This window comes from Helianthus annuus, chromosome 2 (assembly GCF_002127325.2).
Source record: "Helianthus annuus cultivar XRQ/B chromosome 2, HanXRQr2.0-SUNRISE, whole genome shotgun sequence".
NCBI classification, from domain to species: domain Eukaryota; kingdom Viridiplantae; phylum Streptophyta; class Magnoliopsida; order Asterales; family Asteraceae; genus Helianthus; species Helianthus annuus.
The window spans coordinates 115,675,642-115,700,990 of record NC_035434.2 but is presented as its reverse complement, the minus strand read 5'-3'; the positions used below and the strand labels follow the sequence as shown (position 1 = coordinate 115,700,990).

General features: G+C 38.4%; 2 protein-coding genes across 2 annotated transcripts; one reads left to right on the top strand and one right to left on the bottom strand.

The window, feature by feature from the left end:
* Positions 1-1,839: 1,839 nt before the first annotated feature.
* Positions 1,840-2,820, top strand: LOC110920138. The gene has a single exon (XM_022164375.2). It carries the CDS (start codon positions 1,978-1,980, stop codon positions 2,632-2,634), a length of 657 nt encoding a protein of 218 aa, XP_022020067.1. The 5' UTR covers positions 1,840-1,977; the 3' UTR covers positions 2,635-2,820.
* Positions 2,821-3,732: 912 nt separating this feature from the next.
* LOC110920128 (double-stranded RNA-binding protein 8) lies at positions 3,733-8,094 on the bottom strand. Its single transcript, XM_022164365.2, has 4 exons — positions 7,931-8,094; positions 7,794-7,816; positions 5,771-6,033; positions 3,733-4,417 (listed from the first exon to the last, which is right to left on the bottom strand). Exons 2-4 carry the CDS (start codon positions 7,810-7,812, stop codon positions 3,881-3,883), a joined length of 819 nt encoding a protein of 272 aa, XP_022020057.1. The 5' UTR covers positions 7,813-7,816; positions 7,931-8,094; the 3' UTR covers positions 3,733-3,880.
* Between the last annotated feature and the right edge of the window lie 17,255 nt (positions 8,095-25,349).

Sequence of the window (25,349 nt, the reverse complement as noted above, 5' to 3'; positions counted from 1 at the left end):
TATACCTATTACGTATTCTATGTACAAGTTAGGTCACATGCATGTGTTAGTTTTTTCTTTTATACTCATTAAGTTTTCTATGTACAAGTTGGGTTACCTATAATACATTATGATTGTACGTTATAAACTCAATTTACTTTACGTTTTGATCTAATCGCAATGCTTATATAGGTTACATTGAGTTCAATTGCATACATCGAAACACGTGTTTTTATATGATTAATGCATCGCATAACGTTTGGATTAATCGATTAGATATTTATGATGTACTCGCGACGCAATGCACGCGTCTTATTGCTAGCTATAATCAAAATATCACATTATTATTATTTTATATAAGAAGATTTTTTTTTTTTTTTTGAACGGCAAATTTGGATCACGGACAGACCACTGGTTTATTATCGTGCCACCAACGGAACCACCTGATCATATCTATCCCCACTAGGCAATAATGCTTATACCTAATGGTCAAAAGTCATCCCACCCCAAGATGCCACTAGACTATAAGACCGCGAGGTGTGAGGGGCTTGGGTTGGGGGCATTGCTCGTCATTTCGCGAGTGTGGGCTCCACCCAACCATCCCAAAAAAAGTGGGGTGTGGAAGCGGCGTGGCCATCCCGGTGTTGGGGGGACATGTGGATTTTTTTTTTTAATTTTTTATGTAGTTGACATTTATATAATAAAACACAAACTTATATTAATTTCAAAAAACAAGTTACATCGCATCCTAAAAAATTTTTAAAAACCTACTTATTAAATCCTAAAAAATTAAAAAAAAAGTAGTTTCTAAATCCTAAAAAAAGAAAAAAAAATTACAAAGTTCGGTAAATATTAAAGTGGGGAACCCACTTAAATTCCGACTTCCCATCGTGCCTCCACTCGGTCTTCGTGATCTCCACTCGATCGTCGTGGGTCAAGTCGACCGCAGGGTCAAGGTCGAAACAAACTTTAAATCGATCCAACTTCGGTTTGAGTTCACGCCACTTGTGTTGGCACGCGTTTAAATTGTTACGCGTGTTCCCAATGTGTTGTTGGTATTGTTGAAACGTCCATCCCCAATACGCGGTTTGACCGCGTTGTAGAGTACGTTGTACATCGACAATCGATGTCACAAGTGCGATTTCCTTCTCCTCTGTCTAATGCACCATGTTCGGTTTTTTGGTGTTGGTTTGGTTGAAGATTCGTTATTTGGTGTGCGTTTGGTTGAAGAAGATTTGTTATTTGGTGTGGAATAAATGAAATTTGGGATGTGTATTTATAGGTAATTTTTTTTTAAAATTTGATTTTTACTACAAAACCACTATCCCCAACGGCTAGCCCAAACGGTCATCTATCACCAACCAATCCGAGCTAGCTACCTCACCACCCCCTCCCCCCGCCCAACGCCTTCAAAGCCACGCCAGCGGGCAACACTGTTTACAACGTTGGTCTGGTGTGATTTAGCCAGCATTGACTGACATCCCCGCCTAGAGGTGTACAAAAAAACCGGTTTTAGAACCGAAACCGGTTTTTTTAACCGGTTTTACAACCGAACCGAACCGCCGATTGTAGAACGGTTAGAATTCTTGATCTGAAAAACCGGTTAAAAATCGGTTTTTTTGGTAAAAACCGGTTAAAAACCGATCCCAACCGGTTACACCGGTTATTGTTTTGGACTTGAAAAACCGGTTAGTAACCGAAACTGGTTATGGAAAAAACCTGTTTTCGTTTTGTCGGTTAATAACCGAAACCAGTTTTTGAAAAAAAACCAATTTATACACCTCTATCCCCGCCCCAACCAAAGCGACACACCCACCAGTCTAATACCCACTAGTCTAATGGGTTTATATAAGAAGATTCTGTTTATGATTGAAAGAAAGCATGTTAGTTGTTCTAGAACACCTTAAAGCCTCCTTTGTTGAATAAAACCTGACCAATAAATCCCACCCCAAAATCTACAACTCTACTTTCCTGGATCCAATCAATTCACCTGCGAAAATGGCGATATCGGTCATGGCATCCGATATAATAATGCAAGTACTCTTCATCTTCACCTTGATCTTCATGTTCTTATGGACCCTCAACATACCTCAAAACCTCTTCAACAACTTCCGCTACCGCGACAGATCCATCTACGCCGCCAAGCGCCACTTCGTCCTCGGCGCCGATCTCTTATCCCGATCCAGATCCACTGGCGACCGGAACCTCGCCAAATCCGCCGCCGAACACGCCGATAAATCCATCGCCATCAACCCAAACGACGCCGCAGTGCATATTCTCAAGGCGCTGGCGCTCGATCTGCAAGGATTTACCACGTCGGCGCTCGAGGCGTTGGAGGCGGCGCTGTCGCCGTTGACGGCGAAGTCGTTGAGTGACGGTGAGAGGAGTGATGCGTTGTGTAAGAGGGCGGAGATTAAGATGAAGATCGGTGGTGGTGGTGGTGGAGTGGAGGCAGCTGTGGTGGATCTGGTGGAGGCGGTGCGGTTGAACGGTGGTAACACGGCGGCGTTGCGGTTGTTGGGAGAGTGTTATGAAAAGAAGGGGATGAGTGAGGAGGCTTTGAAGGCGTATGTGGAGTTGTTGAAGGTTGAGCCGCGGTCGGCTTTTGGTCAAGACGCAGTTAAGCGCTTGCGTTCGGGTTCGGGTTCGAGCTAATTGTTTGTTACCTATATGTGTTTAGGTCATTTGGATTCGGTTTTGTTGTAACATTTGAATAATTATGAGAGGATTATTTAAACTCGATATATGTTGAATAGGCGATTTAGGGTTTAATTGAAGTATACTATGACTGATTGGTTGATAATACAAATATACTGTTAATTTAGTCGATTGTACTTTAAACTTTTACTTAGGTTGTTAAGGGTGTTATAATCACAAAATTATTATAGATGTACACTTGATTTCTCCCACATGTATAATTATGAGCGAAATGGAGAAATGTCCCTACATAAAATTTCTTTGCAAAATAGTTCTCGGAAATATGAAATGACAAGAATGCCTTCATGGGCAAGGCATATGACCAGATTTAACCAAAAAATCTAATTGGGTTTGGTCTAAATGACATAACGTGCAAGATTTTGCAACATTAAGTACAGAACTTGTCAACTTTTGCGCTAAAGGACACCGCCTGCAGTTTGGTGTAAACATAAAGAACAAAACTTGTAATTTACTCTTAATAGAATGTTGTCTAAGTTGGTCTCAATGTATCTAAACACTTGGGGTACACTATTTAAAACATAACCCCCTGTTTTTAAGGCTAGTGCATACACTAGTTCACAAAGACCGAACCACTCACCTTTTATAACGTCGTAATAAAAATACTTGTAATAAAAATACTTGGTAACATTTTGCAGATACTAGATTACTAGCCACTATATTTGTATAAGGTTAGTTGTACACAACACTTAGCACACCCTATACTTCTATAATAAAGACTAACATCTAGTGTATGTTGATTCTAATTATCATTCTAAGTATATGAAGTGACAAATTTCTAGACCAACAGAATTCGCTAGCCAATTCGACAAGAGAGCAACAAAACCATCAGGACGGAATGTGTGCTATACTTGTCATGCGTAAATGATAATTTATGGCGACAGATTACACATCCTCATGACTAGAGCGATAGCTTCAGCGAAAGGACAATGCCTGGAAGTTGTAGGAATTTAGGTGTATTTAGTTTGCATGACATGAACTAACAAAAGCTGATCAGTTTGAAGAATAAACCATGCAAAAAGAAATCAACAGTGCAGATAGGAAAAAACCAGTCTATGTTCAAAAATAGTTAAAACTCCAAAATGTAATATTGCCAAGATGTTATACCCAATGAATTATGCCCCCAAGTACAAAACACATCCAAATTCTACTTATACATCATTACTCATGGGATGAGGATAATTTTCTATTCTAAAACCAAACTCTGGTCCTCGCTCTGAACCAAAACGCTTTCCCCGTTTGAAACGCTTTCCCCATTTGAAACGCTTTCCCCATTTGACTTCAAATTATCGCCGTTTGTTTTCACCTCGACAACTTCACCTCGTGCAGCATCAAATTTCCTCTTTCGTCTCTTAAACTTGCCCTTTTTCCTCTTATTTGTCTTCACCTTTTCCTCTGTTTCCCCGACAGCCCGCTCAGGCTCCTTCCGTTTACTGGGGACCACTGTGTATAAGGATTCCAGGTCGGGTGTGTCGGGTTCTACGTTTGGCTCGGGTGTACTCATTCTTATAGCCAAAAGAGCGATTTTCGCAGCTTTAAGTTCCGCCTCCTTCTTTGTCTTTGCTGCTGTACCTATATATTTCATTCCTCCTATGTCAACAGTACAAGAAAACGGGGAATCTCGGCCCTTGCTCTCGTCTCTTGTGCAGACGTATGATGGGATGGCATAGTTCATCTTTTGTGCGTATTCTTGAAGTAGATTTTTGCACAATCCGGTTTCATGCTAAAAAAATCAACCAAGAAGATAGATCTATTAAAACTAAAAGGTTAAAAACAGGATTTAAAAAGCGGGTGGAAAATTATATATTCAGCCTTGATTATTGATAGTATGATATTATGATTTCTATTTTTTTAGTAAAATGCCATTTTCGTCCCTGAGGTTTGGTCAGTTTTGCGACTTTTGTCCAAAGGTTTGCTGTTTCGCATTTGAATCTAAAAGGCATAGTTGTTAAAAGCCATCGCCTCTTGCACCTAGGCCCAATATCCTAGCGAGGCAAGGCAATTGCGCCTTAAGTCAAGGCGATTGCGCTTTAATTCTCCATGTGATGGTTCATGCGCAGATTCCAGCCAAATACTCTAAATTCCGGCAAGATTACAGCTAGATTTCTACTTTTATCTAACGAAACTACTTTTCTATTTTAAATGTTATATAATAGCTTTAGTTTATTTTATTTGAAGAATAGTATTAATTTTCTATTATACAAAAATATTTTAGTTTTTTTTGTTGTGCGCTCTTTTTTCACAGGCCCACTGATAGAATCTGAATTGAATAACACAGATGATGAAATCAATTGACGCTGTTTGAATTGAATAGAAAGATATGATCACAAGGATCTACAAGATAAAACCACGAGTGGTCCCAGGGCTCAGCCCTTCTCACGCACAAGCGGAGCCTAATAACTAACCAATTCTATTCCCCCTTCCCCAAGTCACTAGACCTCTTTATTTATAAAAGATAAAAGTTACATATACCCCCTCCCACAATTGCAAAATACTATTTAAGTGAAAAACTAACATACGATTCCTATCACCCACGCTTAGGCTTATGCGCCTTGGGTGCGCCTAACGCCTTTAATAACTATGCTAAAAGGTTTGAAACCTTGCTATTTTTATCCAGTTCGTTAACTCCATCCATTTTTCTTCGTTATGTCAGGGGTATTTTCGTCTTTTTGTGAACTTAAAAAGCAATTCGGTCTTTTGAATACTTGTACATTATATGCTAAATGCTTGTAAAAACTGAAAAAGACCGAATTGCCCTTTAAGTTAACAAAAAAGATGGAAATACCCTTGAATTAACAAAGAAAAATGGATGGAGTTAACAAGCCGGGTGAAATTGGCAAGAGTTCAAACATTTTGGATCCAGATGCGAAAAAACAAACATTTTGACGAAAGTCACAAAACTGGCCAAACCTCAGGAACAAAAATGGCATTTTACTTCTAAATTTTATCTCTATACATTTTTAAAGGAAGACCAAAGCTACCCATCTAATGTAACTGATCATGTTTTCCCTATTATTATCGTCAATTAGAAGAGAACCTACACAATTAATGCGAAATTTGACAAAGTAATAGTTACCACGGGATGAGAGACGCTTTTATCTGTTGCACCAGTTTTAGCAATTTCAATGAGAGCAACTTCAGCAGCAGATTGTTCAGCCGCCTTTCGATTCAAAAATCCGGTCAGGGAATGATAGCTTTCCTCATTTACTACGACAGTTGACCTGAATACTGGCTGGTGTGAAGGGCCTTCCTTGATAGTATGATAAATAGGGGTGGTGAGTCCTGCCTTTTGAGCATACTCTTGCAATCGACTTTTAAATACGTAACAACTTGACACACCTGCAACATTTGGTGTTTCATTAAATGAAGCCAAAGAGTTAAGAACAGTACTCTGTAAGACACTAAGACAACATAAACTATCTCAAGTTTCTGTTTGGTGATTAAGCAGATAACTTTACTCAATGCTGTCACGTCCTAAAAGGCTAAAACTTTAATGGAGATATTGGTCTTCTCAACTTAGCACCTAATCATTTGATATTGATGAAAAATATCAATAAATTCACACAATAAACTCCGATACTCACTCCGGTCCTCTGAAGGACCCAAAAAAAATTGATGCTTAGCAAATGGAAAATTGGTTTCAATACATAGTGATGCACAACGACACTTAAGTAACAGAGTTATGCATCCATCTAGGTTTTCTACAATACACTGGAAAGACTTCAGCGTTTACTTCAACACAAATGCAAGCAATATAAACTTTACATACAACAACAACAACCATACCCAGTAAATCCCACAAATAGCAAGCTACTTATAGGGTCTGGGGAGGGTGGGATGTAGACAGACCTTGCCTCTATCCATAAGGATAGAGAGGCTGCTTCCAGAGAGACCCTCGGCTCGAAAACGAAAGCAATATAAACTTTACATGACTATACCAAATCCCAGCACCCTATCTCCTACCATCTCCATCATATGTCATAATTAACATAACTTTAAAAAAAAAAGATAAAAAAAAAGCTTTAGCCTTTAGCCATCTAACCATGAAGAGGAACGCATGATGGCAATCGTTGATTCCCAAGTCAGTAGTCACTACAAAATATGTTCTTTACTTTGTTCCGACTAAGATATCCTTGTAACATGAACACTTTATTTACTATCTTAAAACTTGTAAAATGTACGTCAAGTGTCAACAAAGAACGATAAGATAGTGTTAAGAAAGCACTTGTGTGAAAGAAAAAAACATTGCTTTATATACAAATGCAGTACCAAGAAAAAAGTACTTGAAACAATTTGTCTCTCATTACACACACCATAAAAAGCTCACTTCTACCAAACATTCTTCGAGCTTTACACAGTAGCCATAGTATAATCCTTCTGAATGTATTCATCGTTTAAAGATAACATACAACTCTTAACATTCTTTAAAAAAGTTACACAATCACCGAGTTTACACAAATCCACCTATTTCTTTTTATATTATAAACTTTAGTCTTCTTGTCGCTACCTTGTGTCTCTTATTTTTCTCCCTTACATATCTCTCGTCTACAAATTAGTAGTCTTTTACTTATAACATTAGTCTCTAATCAATATACGCCACATAAAAAGGCATCAAACAGATTCCAAAGTATTGATTCATTGTGTCCACTCAATACAAGCCACATAAAAAGGGAATCTTTTGTTACAACAGAAGCATGAACTTATCAGATATCGACACCATTCACCAATCCAAATCCCCTAGGTCAATAACCACCAATCCAAACTTATATTCCAAACCTCAACCCCATCCACAACTATATCCACCACCGTAAACACTTAATCTCCTACCTCTCGGTTATTTTCTGCATAATTCGAGCACATAATCTCTTCGAAACAAAAGCACTTAACACTAGAACTACAACAACACAAAACATAATATTCCAAAAACAAAATCAATACTCCGAGAAGCATAAACAATTTCATTTCCAGCATACTAATTATACTAACCATATCTAATCACAAAGTCACCAGTTCCATAAACAATGCCAATAATCAGTACCAAATTTACAATATACTACACAAACAGTACCAAAAATCACAACACAAAAAAGAGAGCTTACTCTGCTGTTGCTCCTCCATGTGCCTGCATTCAAATTGAGGAAAATTAGAAGTTAAATCGCAAATACATTTTAAAACAGATAGGAATCTGGATTAAAAGATGAAATTGAGATGAATAGTCCGATAGAAAAGTGTGTACCAGTTGAGATCTAGATATTTGACCTGATTTGATCAGGCGAAACCCTAGCGACACGAAAAGAGCGAACACAGAAAGGTGATGACCGAGCCGAGAGATGAAAATGAATGAAATGTGCAGAGGTTTTTGTTTTTTATATATGGAGAATAAACCCTATATCTCTTCCTTCGCTTTTTTTATTCGGCAAATCTTAAGGGTGGTATTATTGGCACGCATGAGGAAATTAACTTCAATACGCATCGTATAGGCCTATACAATGCGTATTACGATTCAAACTTCTAGGTTAGTCAAAGCCTGATAATGTCCCCTTATCAAAAAGTAATGTGCATCGTATAGGCCTATACGATACGTATTGAAGGTGTTGATTTAATTTTTTAATTTTGCAAGGTGGCTTTCTGTCACGCGAACGAAGAAGCAGCACTTTGGAGATTTGTTGGTCTTCAAACATCTAGGAAACATTATTTGAGAATACTTCTTAATTTATCGAAGCTGTAGAATGAGATCATCCACTGTTGGGTTATCATCTTTCAACCCCATTGTAACACCTCGAAATTTTGTATCCAATAATGTATTGACACGTGTCATGAGTTTACGCGTGGTATTAAATACTAAATAAAGGACTAAAATTAACAAACCTTGAAAGTATGTAAATTCGAGGGTTAAAAATGTCAACGAGGGGTAAATATACTGTATAGTAACCTTGAATGATGCTCGTACCTTCAAACGGATAAATCATGGATCGTACGGAGCGAAACGCGGAAGAAAGTGAGAGATTACAAGCTACAGAGGTTAATTGTGTCAACATGTTTAATTTATACCTCTGAGTGACCCTTTGACGAACCCGAGGCTTTGTAACAGTAAAATACGCTCACTAGGATATACGATATAAATTTCGCGAAGTTCCGTTTTAAAACGAGAAAGTTATGATCAAATTCATATACGAGGGGTTAAAAGCGTCAACAACAAAAGTTAAGGCTTTTCGGATAGTAATTAAACTAACCGGGGACTTAACAATGCGGGTAAAAGTCACGAGGCCCTTAATTGTAAATAATCGAGGGCCAAATCGCAAAGTTACCCCTTCGAAACCGAAAGGTCAGGTTAATGATTACAAAAGATTTGAAAATCTTGGAAATCAACCCTCAGGCGGGCCGTGTTAAGGAGATGGGTGAGCTAATGCGGGCCGCGCGCCAGTTGAAGATATGTTTACTGACTTTAGGATTCATGCGGCCCGCGTCCAAGTGGCCTGAATCCTAATGCGGGTCGCGTACGAGTCCCGGATGCAGAAACTTTGGACAGATTCAATGTTTAAGCTTGTGAACGATCTTGTGTGCATTAATTGAAGCATGGGCGCCCTCTACATGTCCCCTAGCACCTTAGGACACCTGCTGATCATCCATGAGCAATCCTAGAGTGAGTTGTAATGATCTTGTGCACTATAATTCACTATAAAAGGCAAGGTAGTGTTCCATTGTTCAACACACCTCAAATCTGCATTCTAGTTCATCTCTGGAGCTCTAAAGCATTCTTCTATCATCCTTAGTCGTGCACCAAGCTTCTGTTGTAACGCCCCGCGTTTTCATAACTTTCCATATTTAGAAACCATTGTTCATATTTCTATCTTTGGAAACCTTGTGTCCTTGTATTAGTCGTTTTGTTATAATCGTCGAAAATATTTCTTTAATTTAATTCGTTATAAGAATGGTTATCTATTTATGGTTTAATTAATTAAATTAATTGATTCTGCTATTTAAAAGTTTATTTATTTTTTTTTTATAATCTAGTTAGTCTCGTTAAATTTTAAAGTTAGTAATACAAACTAACCTAGTCGAGTTAATTTATAAAGTTAGCTCTACAACATCACTTATTGATTGAAGTCAAGGGCTATTTGAGTAATTTTTCTGAAATTGAAACTTACAGGGATTGTTTGTGCATTTCTGAAAGTATTGGGTTTTAAAACAAAAAAAAATATAAATACACAAAACTGCAGACCACGGGACTCGAACCCGGGTCGCCAATCTCATCAAACACGCACATAACCACTTTGCTGTGGCCTTTACATCAAACATTGTCCACCACGTAATTCATTTAAACCCTCGTTCAAGTCAAACTCAATTAAAACCTAAATGCCCTTTTATAAGAATACAAACCCTAACCCCTTTATCATTCTTTCAGCCGACACCCATCCCCCCTCCTCCTTCTCTGCGAATTCCGGTCACCGGAATGGATATCCGGCCGGCTCCTCGTCGATAACTCAACCCAGCCACACGATCACTCTCTCACAACAAACCCGACTCAACACCCCCTCAACTCATTTCGCTCACCACTCACACCCATACCCCCTACTTTCCCCTCTCTAAACGATCGGCCGATCACCGCGGTGGTGGCGGCACACGGCTGCGACATGTGGTGGAGAGAGAGAGGAACAGAAGAGATGAGAGGGAGACGCGGAGGAGAGACGACGACAGTGCCGTCGTCTGCGGCGGCATATGGCGGCGGTGGTACCCGGAAACGAACGACGCCGGTTCCGGCGATTCAGAATTTGGTTCGAGCTCCGGTCGACACGGTTTCAGTCCAGTCCGGTTGAGCCTCTATTCGGGTTAGTTTTGCGACCAGGCCCTTCTGATTGTGTTCGATTCAGTTCCCGTTCAGTTCCGGCAGTTAAGATCGGGTCGGATTTTTGGCTCTGGTTCGAGTCTCGGTTCAGCCGGTTCAGGCTTGGTTCAGGTCAGTTCAGGTTTTGGTTCGGCTCATTTCGATTTGCTCGGTCTTCGTTCGGTTCATTTTAATTCAGGTTTTGTCTATTTAAGCTTCAAATTCGATTTAATTCTAATCGAGTTCATTGGTTATGTTTCAGTTTTGGTGCCGACTCGGGTCTCGGTCAAACCACGGTCAACGGTCAGAATCGGGTTCGGGTCAGCGGGTTAAACACGAGCCACGGTATAATAATGTCGCGAATATCATTTATGTTTTTTTTTATCTAAGTATTGTTTTAATCGCGAACGCTATGTACCTTGTAACAAAAATGTAAACATATATATAAATATATTGTTTCGTTTATTGTTGTTGAATTTTGAAAATAATAATCGACACCTTGTTGTCGGGATCGTCCAAAAACAGAGGAAACTCTGCCCGTTTTTCGTAAAATTGCGTAAATCGAAACGCGTTAATTTTTATAAAACAAAACCTTTTGAAGTTCTAATATCCTTATAAATGAAATATACACTATTATTGTTTTGCGTTAACGGTCGAACCACTAATGAAAACGCATTGGATTAAATTAAATTTTTATGACAGTAATTATAAATGTAAATTCATTTAATTAAATTATTTATTTAATTTCTTTTCTTTTGACAAAACTTCTATAATATTTTTGATAAACTTAGATTAAAATCTTTGTATAAACTTTATGTACAAAAAAAATATATATATACTTAACTATCGACTAGTTATACTCTAGGTTCTACTTCGAATCCTCCGTCATAATTTCCGAATACTCATACACCTTCGCTTGCCCATATAGGGTGACATCGGTGTTCCATCATCCTAACCTCACACTCGTCGACACTTGGATAATCGGAAGAAATTGCAATAATGTGAGTATACTCGAACCCATTTTTACTTTTAAACACTTTGGGTGCAACATGTATTCTATATTAAACGCACGTGACACTTGAAACTTATTTGAAACTTACTCTATCCATTTAAACATGAAACATGAAACTTGTGATTCTTGAGACTATTTTGTGCTATGTGAACGTTTAATCCCTGTGTGTAGTTCCGCCTTAACAATAGTAGCGCTATAGGAGTAATGCACCTCCCCGTTAGTCTTTGGGGTGTTGTTAGGAGGAGACATATCAACCTCCCGTGAAACTTTGGGTTAGGTACTTTAACGCATTGGGAAACTTGGGCTATCACTTGGACTACGTAAACTAGCATGGTTGAAACTATTTTAATATGTTCGTGTTGGATATGAGTTTTTATTCTATTATGCTATATAAACAAACTTGTATACTCGCTCTTTGCTTTTGCATTGAAACTCTATTTTAATACATGTTGCAGGTTGACAGTCAAGATGTTGAAGAATCAAGTTAGGATGGACTAGATACCCATTTTAATAATAAACCATGTTTGTTGCAATTTGTCTTTATTTGAATCAATGTATTTGAATTTAGTCATTTATGAAATTTGATTTAATCTATATTGTCACAAATAGTGTTATGATGTTTTTGAGCGATTTGTTCGTCTCATCCCGATGTTTCCACCATCGGTTGGGGTGTGACAGATTGGTATCAGAGCCATAACTATAGGGAATTAGGAAAAGTAGGAATGCTTTAACCTAGTCTATAGTTTTAGAGCTTTATTCTCATGTTTTGCTTGAAACTACTTGCATGCTATCTTATTTGCCTTTATTTATTCTCTTTTCATCTTTCAAACCTATATGTCACTTATGTGTTAACACTTCACATGCTATACTTGTTTTATTACGTGTTAATACTTGTTCCGTTGTTCGATTCTTTATGTGTATTCTTAACATATTTCACTATGTGTTGGTACTTGTTTTATTGTCCTATCCTTTATGTACCGTTCTTGATGTGCATTCTTATGTGTTTACACTTGTTTTCGTATTCCTTTAACATACCCCCCTTTACTAAAGCATTTTACTCGATTTTTCTTAAAAACTTAAAAACCCTCGCATTGTACAAACGAGACGAGTTTACCAAAATAGGCGTGAAACCCACAATTTGTTAACGACTTTCATTCCGTTTGATTCTATTTTTGCACGAAATTCGCCATTAAGTTAGGAGTGAAATCCACATCTTAATGGAAATTTCAAATTTCAAATTTCAAATTTCAAATTCAATTTCTAGTGGACCCTCGTTAACGTGTCGAAATTAAATTTTGACCCAACGAGTACCAACCACACTAAGGGTACGAACTCGTCAAGCTAGGGGTGAAACCCGCATCTAGTCGACTAGTCCCACTCCTTGATTTTACATAAATCTCGCCAAGTCTCGAATTTTCGATTGAATTGGGGCATGTAGTAACCGGAAGGGTGAATACCGTTAACCGACTTGTCGGCGAGAGTATACCACCTATTAGGCCAAAGCATGCTCTCAGATTCAAAAGACCTTTCGACCACTTTGGTTAGTCAACGTTCCGTTTTGGAACCATCCAAGTTTCTTCTTATCAGATGTACGCTTTATTATCTTCGATCTTTTATGATGAAACTCTTTCTTGTCAATTTTGAACCATTTTTAAGATTTCACTTTTGCGCATACATCATACGATTATACATCATTAGCATGCATAATTTCACTTAATTTTAATTACACTTTCGTAACAACGAGTGAAGACATATCATCGAGATAGGAGTGATTTCCTTACCTTGACGATTAACTTCGCTTCTTTTCTCATCTTACAACGACCTCACCAACGGATTTGGGGTGATTCCCTTACCTAGGTGATCGTTACCAATACTTTCTTTAATAGACTATATTACGTAAACACGATCATGTTTATACCTAAATCATTTATCATGTATTTCAAAATGCTTCATTTATTTAGACGTACCTCCTATTCCATAATCTATTTTCACATCGCTCGCATACACAAAAAATTTTAAATGTTACCAAAAACGCGTGTTCCTCGATTTCAAAAATTTCACGAAATACTATTGTCAGCCTAATCAGTTTAATAAATCCGTTGCCCACAAATTTACCAATCAACGTAAACATTGAAACACGCTCCTCTCACGCCATTAAACTAGAGATTGTTATTCTCAATTGAGAATCAAATCAACTTTTTCGCACACACCTATAAAATATTACTAATATTATTTAATCATCTACTAAAATTCCTTTTCAAAACCAATGAAACATTTTTTTTTCGTATACCAAATTCCTTTTTCTAAGGATCAACTTTTTCTCAAGAATCTATAAACTTCAAAACCTTCTAATATAAAAGTTACCTAAAACGATGCAAGCTTGTTGACCCCAAGAACTTTTCAAAACCTCGCTCGATACGCCAATTAAATTCAAAACACGTGGGCAAGGAAACTTTATAAGGACGACAAATTTTCAACTATGTAAATTCTTTTAAAACCATAATAGCAATTCCATTCATTTCCAAAGTACCTTTTCCACATAAGCAATAGACGTTTTATACTCTCTTTACATTCACAAACTAGAGTCTATATTCCGTGACAACTCAATCTATTTTTAACTCCACGTTTTGCGCAAACAACTATATATGCAAATCATTGTACACGTTTTAGTCAAATATCTCACAACAATCTCACGCGTGTCACTCGTTCTCTTTTTTTTTTCCTTTCATATTCAAAACATTAAACCTTTTATGCGCATAAACTCGTGTATTTTAATTTTATATTATAAACAAAATCATAAATTCCTACGTCCATACTTATACATTTTATGCCTTCACTTATGTTCACACTTACGCATTTATGTTATACTCACGATTCAAAATTCATACGTTTTACGTTTATACACACACTCACAATTATACATTTACGTTGTCCTTACATTCATGTCTATACTACATTCATATTCATACATTTTATGTTTTCATATACACTTATACAACTTTGTTTACACTTATATTCATGCACATATATTTTGTTCATACTTAAACCTTCATGTTTTACATTTGAAACCACATTCATATCGATGCTCATGCATCTTATGTTTATACTCGTACTTATATATGTATTCATACTCACACAATTCATACTCACAATTATAAGATTTATGTTATACTCGTACTCACATATATACTCTAGTTTATACGATTTATGTTTATGCCCCGTTTATGCTCAGAATTTGTACTCATATTTTCCGTACACGTTATGTTTATACTTGTAACCGTACTCGTATTCATACGATTGTGTTATGCTCACATGCGTATTTATATTAAGCTTATACTATGCTTATGTTTTTATTCATACTCAAAATTTATACGTTCGCACCTGTACGCGAGCGAAACCCGAGGGATTCGCTTGCGTTGGTCTTATACTATTTGGAACACAAATGTGCTTATATGCTACCTTTCTATACACTCGCAATCTTATTTTCAAAATTTATGCATACCTTGATTCATACGCAACCAGTACAAGATATGCGGATCATGCGACGATTGTTATAATCGCGGGTGCACACGGGATTATAGTAATAAGCGCATGAGAACCATAGAGTGTACTGCTGCGTATGGTAAGACACGGAACGTAACATGACACGAATAACGAAACGGACGTAACATGGTCAAAACATTGTGGATACGCCGCTGGTACTTCCTATATACAAGCGTTTCCACCATGTTACCAAACCCTCGTAAAACGTGCCATGAGAAATTCAGTGTTTTGCAGACCCTTTTGACCTAATACAACCTTTAAACAACTCACAGACGCATTATATCCGATTATCCACGACGAGACTTCATTCTTGACACACTACTTTTGTCTATTCGATATTTACGCTATTCTCATAATCGCATTCGTTTATTAAATCAATCATTTACTGTTATACTCCCATTATTCTCTGTCTTTTATATGAACCCCGTTTGTAATCAAGTCTATTTACACGTTCGACTCCTAATCTACGTCCTTGCTTTAGAAACTACCTCTCTATTCTTTATTCTTCTGCAAACACCCGTAGTTGGTCGTTACCTCGAAAACCATTTTTGTATACTAAATTTTCCCTTTTTGATGCGACACATTTTTATATTTATACCTCTCCAAGTTGATTCAAAACTGTGTAAACTCACACACGTGCATGCTTTTACTTATGCTAAATATCTCGATTCTTTTAGTTAAAATGTTTTTCTCCAAGGTCTTCCTCTTGAATAAATTTCGGGACGAAATTTCCTAAAGGAGGGGAGACTGTAACGCCCCGCGTTTTCATAACTTTCCATATTTAGAAGCCATTGTTCATATTTCTGTCTTTGGAAACCTTGTGTCCTTGTATTAGTCGTTTTGTTATAATCGTCGAAAATATTTCTTTAATTTAATTCGTTATAAGAATGGTTATCTATTTATGGTTTAATTAATTAAATTAATTGATTCTGCTATTTAAAAGTTTATTTATTTTTTTTTATAATCTAGTTAGTCTCGTTAAATTTTAAAGTTAGTAATACAAACTAACCTAGTCGAGTTAATTTATAAAGTTAGCTCTACAACATCACTTATTGATTGAAGTCAAGGGCTATTTGAGTAATTTTTCTGAAATTGAAACTTACAGGGACTGTTTGTGCATTTCTGAAAGTATTGGGTTTTAAAACAAAAAAAAATATAAATACACAAAACTGCAGACCACGGGACTCGAACCCGGGTCGCCAATCTCATCAAACACGCACATAACCACTTTGCTGTGGCCTTTACATCAAACATTGTCCACCACGTAATTCATTTAAACCCTCGTTCAAGTCAAACTCAATTAAAACCTAAATGCCCTTTTATAAGAATACAAACCCTAACCCCTTTATCATTCTTTCAGCCGACACCCATCCCCCCTCCTCCTTCTCTGCGAATTCCGGTCACCGGAATGGATATCCGGCCGGCTCCTCGTCGATAACTCAACCCAGCCACACGATCACTCTCTCACAACAAACCCGACTCAACACCCCCTCAACTCATTTCGCTCACCACTCACACCCATACCCCCTACTTTCCCCTCTCTAAACGATCGGCCGATCACCGCGGTGGTGGCGGCACACGGCTGCGACATGTGGTGGAGAGAGAGAGGAACAGAAGAGATGAGAGGGAGACGCGGAGGAGAGACGACGGCAGTGCCGTCGTCTGCGGCGGCATATGGCGGCGGTGGTACCCGGAAACGAACGACGCCGGTTCCGGCGATTCAGAATTTGGTTCGAGCTCCGGTCGACACGGTTTCAGTCCAGTCCGGTTGAGCCTCTATTCGGGTTAGTTTTGCAACCAGGCCCTTCTGATTGTGTTCGATTCAGTTCCCGTTCAGTTCCGGCAGTTAAGATCGGGTCGGATTTTTGGCTCTGGTTCGAGTCTCGGTTCAGCCGGTTCAGGCTTGGTTCAGGTCAGTTCAGGTTTTGGTTCGGCTCATTTCGATTTGCTCGGTCTTCGTTCGGTTCATTTTAATTCAGGTTTTGTCTATTTAAGCTTCAAATTCGATTTAATTCTAATCGAGTTCATTGGTTATGTTTCAGTTTTGGTGCCGACTCGGGTCTCGGTCAAACCACGGTCAACGGTCAGAATCGGGTTCGGGTCAGCGGGTTAAACACGAGCCACGGTATAATAATGTCGCGAATATCATTTATGTTTTTTTTTATCTAAGTATTGTTTTAATCGCGAACGCTATGTACCTTGTAACAAAAATGTAAACATATATATAAATATATTGTTTCGTTTATTGTTGTTGAATTTTGAAAATAATAATCGACACCTTGTTGTCGGGATCGTCCAAAAACAGAGGAAACTCTGCCCGTTTTTCGTAAAATTCCGTAAATCGAAACGCGTTAATTTTTATAAAACAAAACCTTTCGAAGTTCTAATATCCTTATAAATGAAATATACACTATTATTGTTTTGTGTTAACGGTCGAACCACTAATGAAAACGCATTGGATTAAATTAAATTTTTATGACAGTAATTATAAATGTAAATTCATTTAATTAAATTATTTATTTAATTTCTTTTCTTTTGACAAAACTTCTATAATATTTTTGATAAACTTAGATTAAAATCTTTGTATAAACTTTATGTACAAAAAAAATATATATATACTTAACTATCGACTAGTTATACTCTAGGTTCTACTTCGAATCCTCCGTCATAATTTCCGAATACTCATACACCTTCGCTTGCCCATATAGGGTGACATCGGTGTTCCATCATCCTAACCTCACACTCGTCGACACTTGGATAATCGGAAGAAATTGCAATAATGTGAGTATACTCGAACCCATTTTTACTTTTAAACACTTTGGGTGCAACATGTATTCTATATTAAACGCACGTGACACTTGAAACTTATTTGAAACTTACTCTATCCATTTAAACATGAAACATGAAACTTGTGATTCTTGAGACTATTTTGTGCTATGTGAACGTTTAATCCCTGTGTGTAGTTCCGCCTTAACAATAGTAGCGCTATAGGAGTAATGCACCTCCCCGTTAGTCTTTGGAGTATTGTTAGGAGGAGACATATCAACCTCCCGTGAAACTTTGGGTTAGGTACTTTAACGCATTGGGAAACTTGGGCTATCACTTGGACTACGTAAACTAGCATGGTTGAAACTATTTTAATATGTTCGTGTTGGATATGAGTTTTTATTCTATTATGCTATGTAAACAAACTTGTATACTCGCTCTTTGCTTTTGCATTGAAACTCTATTTTAATACATGTTGCAGGTTGACAGTCAAGATGTTGAAGAATCAAGTTAGGATGGACTAGATACCCAATTTAATAATAAACCATGTTTGTTGCAATTTGTCTTTATTTGAATCAATGTATTTGAATTTAGTCATTTATGAAATTTGATTTAATCTATATTGTCACAAATAGTGTTATGATGTTTTTGAGCGATTTGTTCGTCTCATCCCGATGTTTCCGCCATCGGTTGGGGTGTGACATCTGTAAGTATGCCTACCCTTTTGTGGCTTAGTTTATGCTTAGTTTAGCTTAAAAGTCAATCTGTCGTAATTAACGATTGACTTAACGATAAATCACAAATGGTCCAGTGGTTTGTCGAATCAAAGATAGTTATATGTTGATAATCGTGTGGGCTTTAAACCCCTAAAAGGGCACCCTCTGATTCCCACTCTAACTAGTCCGAATATCGAGTCAAACGTGCTTAGAAAAAGTCAACAGAAATGCTATTTTGCGATTTCATGCATAATCAGTAATGTAGATAGTGTGTAACCTGTTTAAACACTCATAAAACATGATAATAAGTATATTAACTAGTCTAAGCTTGTTTGATCCGACCATTTACTGTTTTGACCCGGTTCGGAGCCGAAAGTCGCAAAGCTTTGACTTTTGCATTGACTTCAGTTCTGACCCATTAAAGTATGATTTAGATATGCCTTAGGACTCTCTTAGGACCAGGTTACATGATGGTATAACCCTCTGTGACCGGTTCGTTGTTTGTCCGAGTTTTTTACACATTTCCGTTAAATGCTTAAAGGTTGACCGTAACGCCCTTTTTAATTTAAAACGAGAATTTCGGACATGTGAACGAACCGTAACCTTAGTTACTGATTTCTAAGCATGTCCCTAAAATTTAACGTCAATCCGAGGTCCAGAATAGGAGTTATGCTAAATAGCGCAAATTACGGAAACTTTAGTAATTTAATAGCGCAATTAGCATAACGCCTATCTAAACCCAGATTTCGACACCAAACCTTTTACACACTGATGTAAAATAATATTTTGGGATTTTTAAAGATTTTTAATTATTTTTAACCTGCTCATAACCTACGGTTATGGCAACGGTTCGGTAAATACCGAATATACCCTTTTCGGCCATAACTTGAGTTCTACAAGGTCTTTTGACCCGATTCCAGTTGCCACTGATTTTAAATAATAAATAAAGTATTTTGGACTTTATAAACTGTTCGGGAAACTCAGATTTCCTGTAGAACTCAGAAACCTCTTTTATAATCTTTAAAAAGACCAAAATACCCCTACGGGGCATAAAATGGATTTAAACTCGTTACGGGCATTATGGAAGGTATCCTACTGATACCACAACCTCTTTAAAGCATATTGACTTAGGAAAACAGTGTAGGACTCTTACGGTTACCCATTGCGCCTTTTGCGCGCACGGTTCGGCTTATGTAACTAGTTTGCATAAACTAGCCGAAACGGGTCAAACCATATTGTTTTGACCCCAAAATCCAGAGTGTGGTTATTATACCCATATAAAACAAGTCTTCAAACTTGTTGGGTCCAAATCACATTCCATTCACGGTTTTCGCCTTTCACGCGATTAAACCGTAACTATCCTTGAAACTGACCGGTCTAAGCTACGGCTAAATTAAAGACCCGTTAGGATTCTAATAGGTTATTTTAAACCTCCGTTCCAGAATAGGAGACCAGTAAAAGCTATCTGCAATTTATTTCGATTAAGGATTTATACTTGCAAAGGTAAATACTTTTAACTTATTTTCCGTTATACGGGCTTGGGTTACGGTATATAGTATACCGCTTGATCGGGCATCAAATTCTCCACCGTTGAGTGGGTAATTGAATAAATTTGATCGGCTCGTTTAAACAGTCTTGTTACTTAAAAGCCTTTGGGGGGTTAATGACCATGTCCCGGATATCCCTGGAATCATTTTACGAAATAGCCACGACCTAAGCGCGGAGTGTAGGCGTACACTCGTCAGTGCACAAATAGTCGATATGGTGTGTCTATTGATCTTTAACCCGGACTTGATCCGGGCTACTGAACGCATAAGGAACATGTAATTCGTTCACAAGATTATAAATTTAAATAATTCTCCCAAGTTATAAAAGAGTTTGTGCCTTGTGCATTCAAATCAGTTTTAATAAACATTTTACAAAATTGTCGGTTGAATGTATTTACCAGTGTAAACTGACGTATTTTCCCAAAAAGAGTAAATGCAAGTACTATGCGTAATTGGCTGGATATTCTCCTTAGCATCATAAAGAGTCTCGCAAGCTTAAGATGCCTTCGTCTGTTGAACAAAACTTATATTTTTATTTGATCCCCTGTGGATACTTTTCGACTATTCGTAATACATTTGATATTACAAACAATGGTTGAAATATAATTATCTTTATGCTTCCGCTGTGCATTCATACATTGTGTGGTTTGACTATATTGTTGCCAACTACGTCACGGTAATCCCCCATCGGGCCCACCGGTGAGACACGTGGAAATCGGGGTGTGACAGGTTGGTATCAGAGCCAACACTGAGTGAATTAAACACTAGCCTTTGTGTTTAATCTCAGTTACACAATTGCACATACTTGAGTCTAGACAAGAACATAGGACAAATTCGAATTGATATTCCAGTTTGTCTTTTTATTGTTTATTGTTATTTAAAGTTTTGAAAGCAGGAAATATGCCACCAGCAATCAGACGAGGAAGAGGAGGAAGGGGCAAAGGGACGATCATTACTCACAATGATCACGAGGCTAGTCCTTCGAACATGCGAGCTCCTTCCAGTACAAGAAGTGAGGAACCACAGAGACGAAGAAGAAACCTCTTTGAACCTGCAAGACATTCTACCTCGCATAGTTCAACACCCTCATACCGTCATTCTTTTGGACCAAACTCAGAAAATGACCCCAATAACCCTCAACCATCGTTCATACCTCTCCAGCGATCTGCTTCGCACCGTTCTTATGGCGATCCTTCACCTTTCTTCGTAGGACAGTTTAACCCGGCGGATTATGTCCAAGAGCCAATAGGGTATAACCCTTTAGGACCGGAGGATCACTTTTCTGAAGACAATGCAGTGGATATGGACGAGGATACAGATCCCGTCGAGCCTGCAAGAGGTACTCCCAATCATCCAATCGAGATTTCTGATGGGTCATCCTTTCATGGAACACCCTATCAAGGTCCCGATAGTTACCAGGCGAGGTTTGACCAATGTAATTGGTACTTCACACCTTCACATCATTTCTCGCCTCATGATCAACAGCAACAACAGGATCCTTCTGAGGATTCGCGGTTTGTGGCAGTTACGCCACCGCCACCACCACCAGTTCAACCAGTAATTCCAGATCCGCCAAGGCGTAGAAGATCAGGCGCTCGGATGTTCACCCGAGGAGGGGAATTCCATTTCAGCACCCCTCACCACTCGAGTGCTAGTCACTTTCCGTCAGTGCCTGAAGAAGAACCACAACTAGGGGAACCTTCTGGTCACCCTGCAGAGGTGAATTCTGCACCAGTTGCACCACCTCCGCCACCATTCGGATATGATAATCCGATACCAGCGTACGGCGGTTCCACCGCGTACAATCCGTTTGAGCAGCCAACTCACACGCACTACAACTATAACTATGATGCTGATCCATACGTGGTAGCGGCTAATTACAATGCTCTCCATGGAACCTCTTGGAGACCAGATTACTCAACTCATGGGTATCCAATACCTCCTAGACCTCCGGTTCAGCAACCGTCGCAGCAGCCACGTTTTTTCCACCGGAGCAAGAAGAAATACTCCAACGTTTAAACCGTGTGGAACGAGACTTCGAACAAGAACGTAAGAGTAATCGTGGATTTCTCAAGGGCCTAGCAAACCTACTAAAAGGAAGGAAGAAACGAGATCATTAGTCTCCTTATGCATTGTTGTATTTGCAATTTAGTCCCTGCGTGGACATTTATCGTATTTCAGTCCCTACGTGGACTTATCTTTTAGTCCCTGCGCGGACATCTATCTTGTATTGGTCCCTGCGTGGACTTGTTTTTCTATAAACCCCTGCGTAGGTATTTATTTATTTAAAAAGTCCCGTTTAGGGCAGCGTGTAATCATATTTGAAATTTATGAAATGTTATGTTATAAATTTCATTTTTGTTATTGTTATATATGAAATAAATCAAAAATCATTCCTTTTAAATTTAAATCTGCCTAAATAAAGAATCTTAAGAGTGAAACCTAGCCAGGTATCTTTATAAGACCCGGCCAAGATGGTAAGACCTGATTAAAAGATTCAGATTCCCTGTTAACCTCTGTAAACATGTTAACGTTCATGGCAGATGTGATTCGTTAAAATCGCACGCGTCATTCTTATATAAGAATCCTTCTAAGGATTTCAAAGCCCAAATTAATGATTTGTAAATCATGGGTTAAATCGTCAATGAAGATGATCAATTATTAAACATCCATTAGTGATGTAGTGCCTACGGGCCAAACTTATTAAACATCCATTAGTGATGTAGTGCCTACGGGCCAAACTTATTAAAACATCCATTAGTGGTGTAGTGCCTACGGGCCATAATTATTGTCATATAAGACAAAAGGCAGTGGTAGTCTATGACTCCCTGTCAGAAAAGGTAAAAGGACTATGGTTCAAACCTTCATGCCTTGATTCTCTGTAATCCCGGCTAATATTATAAAACGTCCTCGTGACTAGGCTTTTATGCCACTAACAATATTGTTTGTAATTAGGATAAGTTATGTTCAAATCCTAAATAAAAGTGAGTAACAAATTAACCAGATATGGTCTCTGTTTACCATGGTTAATGAATTGCCATAAAAGACAATTCCATAATAAACTCCTAAATAAAACTTTTTCGTTATCTTCTGTAGCAGATTTAAGTTACAATGGCTGATCCCAATGAAGAGAATAGCCACTCAAAAGAAGATGAAAATGATAATGCCCAGATTTATTTGACGGGCGCTGAATTAAAAGCTCTTGTCGACGGTGCTGTTAAGGCAGCCTTGGATCGACAATACGAAGAGTACACTGAGTCCCGGAGCAGAACCATATCTAAACCACACTCAAAGCCAAAAACCCACTCAAAATCTCACAGCAAACCACCGTCTAAGCCTAAAAAGGACGATGATAACCACTCATCTAATGAAAACAGTGTCCGTCCAGAAAAAGTGTTTACTGATGCATCTCGCGCCAGGGGTTGCACCTACAAGTATTTCGTATCTTGCAAACCCCGAGACTTCACTGGGGAGAAGGGCGCGGTAGATTGCATGACGTGGTTAGACGAGATGGACACCGTGGTGGACATCAGTGGTTGTGCAGAGAAAGATGTGGTAAAGTTTGTTTCGCAATCATTCAAGGGCGAGGCCCTGGCTTGGTGGAGGTCGTTGGTTCAGGCCTCAGGGAAGACTGTTTTATACAGCATGACATGGGAGGAATTCATTTCTCTCATCAAGGAAAATTACTGCCCTCAACATGAGGTTGAAAAGATCGAGTCCGACTTCCTATCGTTGGTTATGACGAACCTTGACTGTCAAGCTTACCTCACAAGCTTCAACACGATGTCCCGGTTGGTTCCGTATCTGGTAACCCCGGAGCCAAAGAGAATAGCTCATTTTATCGGTGGTTTAGCCCCCGAAATAAAGGCAAGCGTAAAGGCCTCTCGGCCAGTGACCTTTAGATTTGTAGCCGACATATCTTTGTCCCTCACTCTGGATGCGGTCCGACAAAGATCGCTGAGGAACAAAGAGGCTGAGAAGAGAAAGCGTGAAGATGATACTTCACGAAGGTCGGGCAAGAAGCACCGTGGAAACGGTGACAACAAGAGAGGGTCTGAGTCGAGGAAGTGTGACAACCCTCACTAAACCAGGTATCCGTACGACTTAATTAATAACTAATTACTGCTTAATTACTGTGCTTGCTTGAAATTACTGATGAACTGCTACTTGATTTTTGATACATGCATATTCCTGCATCATACTTTACATACCGTCACTACATTATTTACATGCTGAACCTTAGTGACAAACATGATGCACAAAAGCACAGTAGCACTACAAACGGATAACCTATTGAGCATGCTGATAAAGCCAGCATCAGCCAGACACTGCCTCTAAGGCCTGTATGAGCCAGAAATAGTTACTACACCAATAGTGAGTGTAGGGATACAAGGGTTGTAGAACTGCGTCTCTAGGGATAAGTTACAATGACTGGATGTGCCTAAAGCGTACTCTAAGCACAAAATTCAGCACTTTAATAAACAATTCAGCTTTTAGCTAACTAATAAAGTGCCAAAACATGAGGAAAATATTACTAGACACTTTCCAAGGTGTCGGGAATAAGTTGTGTCACTAAAAATGGTATTAACGACACTTTAAAGCTTTGTTTAACGCTTTAACGGATTACTATCCAACCGAACAACCGGACTATACCCGGAACATGAAAATATTGTCATTAACACTATTTATTTTTTTCTGAGCCAGTTAGGGTCCCTGAATACCCTAACACCCGCCATAAAGCACAACACACTACTAACCGGGTTAAGCACTTAACTAACCTAACTAACCTAACTATTATCTAACTAATAGTTGGAATCTAATCAAGACCCCCCCCCCTTTACAAACCGTCCCCAAGAAGGGGGACATACTTTGTCCTCCAAATTATTATTTTAATCCTTTTGTTTAGTATCTATGTAGCATAAAATCCAATGGTTAGTAAACTTGTAATTGTCTATAAGTAATGCACTTGGACTATCATTCTCTTCATCACATAACATTCACCACAACTCTCTCTCTCTCTCTCTAAGAAAGCTTCGGCCGAACACCCCCCTCTACATCCATCCATCTTTCGATTTCCTTCATCACATTTCAAGACCATTCAAGTGTTAAGGATCACATCTAAGGAGGCTTGGTGCATTCGGAACTCAATTGACCTCACTCTCTTGCTTTTATCCACCCTTTTTGTGTCTAGATTCTTCCCTAGCCTCGAGCTAGTGGTATGTTGCTTAAATCACCTTCTCGAACTA

Coding starts and splice junctions, on each gene's coding strand:
- LOC110920138 (XM_022164375.2), top strand. CDS start 1,978: ATGGCGATATCGGTCATGGCATCCGATATAATAATGCAAGTACTCTTC.
- LOC110920128 (XM_022164365.2), bottom strand. Junction 4,418..5,770: donor AAAGCGTCTCTCATCCCGTG/GTAACTATTACT, acceptor TGATTTTTTTAG/CATGAAACCGGATTGTGCAA.